A 5,602-nucleotide genomic window follows, 5' to 3' on the forward strand; every position below is an offset into this window, starting at 1 on the left:
CACCTCCTTCAGCACCGACTCAGCCTGCAGCTCCTGAGAGTCCAGCTCCTCACACAGGTCCTGAAAGACAAAAGAGAAATGTGGGTTTAGCTTCTAAGACTAAATGAAACTGGAACACAGTGATGGATAATTTAGAGAATTCCATTGCTAAAAGTGTCATGTAAGGATGAGTAACAGAAAAAAATTGAAGTACCCATGAACCTAAAGCATTTCAGACAGATTTAGAGGTCAGTGATCAATTCCCCCTCTGACCGGTGTGTCCTTGTGTCCTCGGGCAAAGCACTTTGCCCATCTTGTCTAAGTATGAATATTTTAGAGTCCAAAAATGCGCTTTATAAATGTAATCCATTATTATTACTATGTATTTGTATTATTATATTAATCCTGATGAACAATACTGCTTGTGCTGAACTCCTCAAATCCAGATCAACTTAATCTGTTGTACGGGATTTTTTATTTTTCTGAAATCTTAAGCTATCTTGAAAGTACACAGGTGCTAGTCTGTCATTTAGTTACTATGCTATTTTGTCTTCCAAGATACAAATGTTGACAAATGCTCTCCATGTCTCTCACTACATGAGTTACACTCTCACCTGTATCTGAGTCTCTGCGTCTGGTTTGGTCACGTCACATTTGGTGATTTGGCTCTGCAGGTTCTCCACTGCACTTTGACTCTCCTCGACCTTCTCTGTCAGATGTTTCTTCACGGCCATCAGCTCCTCAAACACGTCCGTGCAGTCTGTGAACAGCTCCTTCACCTGCTCCATGCGCTTACGAAGCGCTGTCTCTATCACCTGACACCAGATTAACACATGTCAGTAAAATATTTCCCCAAATTACAATTATTAATATAATTCTACCTGAAGAGTTCTGACTCACCTGTAGTTCTAGAGGCGATTCTCGGCTCTGAAGCATCTCCTGGATTTCCACAGACTTCCTGTGGAAATGTTCGATGTTCTCTTCATTCTTGTTGATCTCATCCTAATAAAAAAGAATAAATAATTTTTATTTGTGTATTAATTATGTCAACTTCCATGAGATGAATAACTTGAGAACTATGGATAAGCAAATCCTGCAAACCTCAAAGCCTGTCCTAATGGTTAACTACTATTGAATATTATTATATAATATATTGTAATCAGGTGTTCCCTAAAGTTATACAAGAGCTACAGTTAATCAGAATAATCATTACTGGTTAACTACTAGTTTTCATAATGGACTACAACTGAACTATACAGATTCTAAAACACATGCCAAAAGACCTTTTATAATTAAGACAGTGGTTTTATTCATTCAAAATTCCAGAAAAAAAAGATAAACACTAACAGACCCCCAAACTGATGGAGAGCTGGATCAGGGAGCTCCTACTACATCTATGACATACAGTTGGGTTTTATATTAAATTGGGCCTAGTGTCGTGTACAAACAGCTACTCTGTTATTGTACATTCAATCCTAGGGAGTATTCCATCCAAGTCACTTAACAAGTCCAGGCTTATCCTGAAATCCTGAGCTGAAACTCACTCCATCTCCAGTTTAAACCTCAAGTCGTTTCATGACAGAAGTAAGTCTGACCAAAACTACTTCAGGCCTGGAGTTCAAGCTGCACCGAAAACCAGTTCATCCTCATCCTTCAAAAATTAAGAAATATATATTTTAAAAAGTCTAATCAACTAAAGATTTTGCAACCTCCCTGTGGTACCTCAGCGACCCCCCTGTGGGTCACAAACCTCCACCCATACAGTGTGTTACAGTGTATTAAAATATGATCTATGTAGAAGCCTTCAGTCAGCATATTTCAACTTTTTATTTGGTCAAAAAATGTATTAAGAATCTCAATATGCAATAGAAATAATTGTTTGACAAGTCAAATTGAGAACAACTGTTGACAGTCAACAATCATTTTTAAGAGTAGCCGTCAATCATAAACTAATGATGAACAATGAACATTTTCTCATGTTTTCTTCTTTTTTGTCTCTGGGTATATTGAGGGGGGAATGTTTATTTGTTACCTGGGATAAATGATTCAATAAATAAACCCAAGCAAAAAGTATGAAATGTAATACAATTAATAACCATCTGTATATTTCTTACTCTCATGGCAAAGACTTGTTGTTCGTTGTGGAAGGGGTGACTGGCTGCAAACAGAGCCAGTTTAGCTCCGGCCCAACTGTCCACCTCTGACCCCAACATCAGCTGTTTGTCCCACAGCTCCAGCGCCACCTTCAGGTTATCCATGTACGAGTCCGTCTTCTCTGTCAACTGGAAAATAAAGACACATGTTCATATATAAAACTATAAACATTGTGTCAGATGCCCTCCCATGCGCCTATATCTCTGTAGTGTTTAACTCAGATGGGGGCAAATAAAATGTCTGTGTTTATAAGTCAGGTCTGTGGAGATGCAAGCCCGCTTTACTAGCAAATAAAGCAAATAAAAACAAGCAATAAAAACAACCTGCAAGTAAATAAATGCAAGTTAAACTACAGTGTGGAAAATATTTACCAGAAATCCAGAGTCTTTAAACTGTGGATTTTGTTGTTTGGTTTGATAATTACTAGTATAGCAGGATAACTTGGAACTTTTGATCAGGTTGAACATTTGTGGATTTCCTTTTTTGGATAGTTCCACAAAAACAGTGTAAAATTGAGACATGAATTCTGGATGTCACTGTGACCTACAGCTGGCTCCAGTTTTGGACCGTGGCAAATATTAGAGGAGTCTTTGCAAATATACGCTCACATTTAAGAATTTAAAATAGAAGTCCTGACCTTACACATATTATGCTTAAAAGTTACTGATAAAATAGTATCTTTTTATACCAACACATTGCTTTGCTTTGTAACTTCGCCAATGTGACAACTGTGTTTAAAAAAGGGGGTATTACACTTCTATGAGGCATTAACTGTTAACACATAATATTTAGATCACCATGTTAACTCTTATTGTTTTGAAAGGTTGTGGTTTAATAAATGCAATAGCACTAAGTTTATTTATGAGCTTATTTGTCCAATGATCTTACATCGAGCCAGGTGTCCACGATTGAGTCGGCCTCAGACTCAAATGAAGTCTGGTTACAGTCCGGGATCTTCTTCAGACTGGTCTGAATCTGTTTGCATGTGGCTTTCAGCTCCTCCATGGGAACAGTCAGACCGGCCAGCTCCTGTTTAATCTCCCCCACCTGCAAAAAAAAAACACAAGATGAAACAAAGTTACTGTTGAAGTTTTTAGGTCTTATGTTTAGACTCTCCTTTACCAACAGAAAATGTAGTTACCATAAAGAACTATGTTGTTTTAACCTATGTCACTCTGCACTAAGTTATCATGATCAATCTGGGACAGTTCTCACTGAAAACATACGACGTCATAATGATTATTTGAATCTGATTGGTCAAAGTGTCACAACAGTGGAACAAACAAACTCAAAAATCAAATATATGTTAAATCCAGCTGAGAGAAAAGCACAGACATCTTGTCTGTCCACAAACACACAAACTGTTGATATTCTGTATGTTTTTCACAAACTAAATAGTTCTGTTGTATTGACTCTAAAACAGACTGAAGTGAGTGTGTCGGCGTCGCCACGTTTGGTTTCTGCACAAACCTCAACGCTGCTCTGTGATTGGTCTGCTCGATTATCATCACAGCGCGAGTGTCTTAAGATGGATTCTCATGAGTTTGTGAACTCACAAATATCACATGAATCCATCTTACTGTCCAAGGTTAATGTTTTAAGATTTAAGATTTTTTTTTTTTTTTACCAAGCTTTTGAATTCAAGACAGTTAACAATTATTGTTAAATGGTTAGGGATTCATAAATGTACTGCCAGAAGCAGGTCTCCTAGTTTTAACGACAAAAAACACAATAATGTAAGCAGTGGATGTAAAAGTCTGTCATGTCTCATTTTTGGTACATTCATATTGAAGCAGCTTTCAACCAGGACAAGAGCTCACACAAAGAACAAGTCTGCCCTCTAGTGCTTCTACTGGTAAAAGCTGCTTTCAGTTCACACTTTGAAAAGATAAAATAGGTGAAGGAATATTAACCATATTTTTTAAATAACTTGTAAACTATGAGTTAAAAATATGAGGAATTACTGCATTAGATACAAGGTGCAATTGATAGTGAATAACTTGAATCACTTTTTACTTTATAGTTTTGGGTTACTAGTCATTAGTTTGATTCAGAGTTATTTACAAACTGCATAATTAAAGACACAAAATATTGTGTACTTTAGTGATGGCCTTGTGCAGGTTGTCTTTGCCCATGTACGAGGCCTGTTCACTGATGGTCTGCTCGGCTCTCTGCAGAGTGGAGGTCAGGACGCCTCTGCAGCTCGGGAACTTCTTCAGTGAATCCATCAGACCAGTGTACAGCTGCCTCCTGAAACAGGAAACAGAATGAAGGACTCTAAATTAATAAACTAAACAAAGTTAAGAAAACTTTGAAAAGGTAAGAGTGACTTCTACATGATAGATTATCAAAGTATATTTGAGAATTTGACAATACAACATATTCTATATGTTGTATAAGCAGCTCTTAAGGTTAAAATAAATCTGCTGTGTACGATCTGAATCTATTTATAAAACATTTTATAGTCCAATAATCAGATAAAGAAAGTGCTTATAAACTCATCATGTTGAATAATTTGAATGCTCCAAATGCAAAAGGTAAGTGAGAAATAAGTTTGGAAAACTGCAAACTGTTTAAAATCTATTTCTATTTTTCCACATTTGTAAAATAGTAAAAATCAGGTACAGAGCCTTTCATCTTTCTGCAAAGGGTCTTCCTCATAAATAAATAAAAAATGTAAAAATGTTTATAACCTGGAGGCCAGCGCTGTCCTGGTGTCGTCCCACTGCTGCTGCACCTCGTCCATCAGAGCCTCGCCCAGAGTCCCCTGAGAGTCCTGCAGCTCCGTCAGACTCTGGAACTCAGGGAGGAGCGTCTGCAGCTGAGAGTCCAGGTCTGACAGAGCACGAAGCCTGACACAGAAAAGAATCAATAATGTTCATAATACAGACAATATAATGCAATCACCAAATGTTTAGATGCATCCATAACTTTACAATCAAATCCACTTTATTTATTAAGCTATTTTTAAAGGTTCTATATTAGGCAAAATTGACTCTTGTGAGCTTTAAGTCATGTTAGAATGTTGTTACCTCCTCAAAAACAGACCTGCATGGAGTTTAAAAACACAGTGGAGCACTTCCTATATTACCACATGACATCACAAGGTGGTCTGCAAGGTTCTATTTCTGTTTGAGAGAAGAACTCAGCCTAAATATGCAGGGTTTGTGTGTTAAACATATGTGAATGAAACAAAACTCCAGATAGTTTTTTAATGAGGAAACAACATTATATCATAGCTCAGAAAGTATGGGTCTTTTATTAGATGTGCTCTATAAGTGAACGTGATGTGACAGTGTGTGGTTCAGACTGTCTCACCTCTGCTGTAGTGCAGGCAGAGTGGGCTCCCTCAGTGCCTGCGCCTCCACTGTGTCCTGTAATTTCCGCAGCTCACTCAACAGCGCCCTCTTTCTGAGACCTGCAGACTTGCTCTGGTTTTCCTTCTGGTTCTGCTGCTGCTGACTGGACA

General features: G+C 37.8%; 1 protein-coding gene across 1 annotated transcript; it reads right to left on the reverse strand.

The window, feature by feature from the left end:
• Positions 1-8: 8 nt before the first annotated feature.
• LOC129409444 (nesprin-2-like) lies at positions 9-4,879 on the reverse strand. The gene is made up of 8 exons (XM_055155531.1): positions 4,827-4,879; positions 4,233-4,383; positions 3,022-3,180; positions 2,094-2,261; positions 880-981; positions 594-794; positions 194-201; positions 9-60 (listed from the first exon to the last, which is right to left on the reverse strand). The coding sequence occupies exons 1-8, from the start codon at positions 4,877-4,879 to the stop codon at positions 9-11; spliced, it is 894 nt and encodes a 297-aa protein (XP_055011506.1).
• Positions 4,880-5,602: the final 723 nt, after the last annotated feature.

This window comes from Boleophthalmus pectinirostris, unplaced genomic scaffold (assembly GCF_026225935.1).
Source record: "Boleophthalmus pectinirostris isolate CB_2022bp ecotype Guang Dong unplaced genomic scaffold, ASM2622593v1 HiC_scaffold_10, whole genome shotgun sequence".
In the NCBI taxonomy this organism is placed as follows: domain Eukaryota; kingdom Metazoa; phylum Chordata; class Actinopteri; order Gobiiformes; family Gobiidae; genus Boleophthalmus; species Boleophthalmus pectinirostris.

What these genes read in the sequence shown, in the direction of transcription:
- LOC129409444 (XM_055155531.1), bottom strand. Translation starts at nt 4,879, where the DNA reads ATGGACGAGGTGCAGCAGCAGTGGGACGACACCAGGACAGCGCTGGCC. An exon ending in AGGACAGCGCTGGCCTCCAG is followed by an intron (nt 4,384 to 4,826) that starts GTTATAAACATT and finishes TTCCTGTTTCAG; the next exon opens with GAGGCAGCTGTACACTGGTC. An exon ending in AACAAGTCTTTGCCATGAGA is followed by an intron (nt 982 to 2,093) that starts GTAAGAAATATA and finishes CTTTTTTATTAG; the next exon opens with GATGAGATCAACAAGAATGA.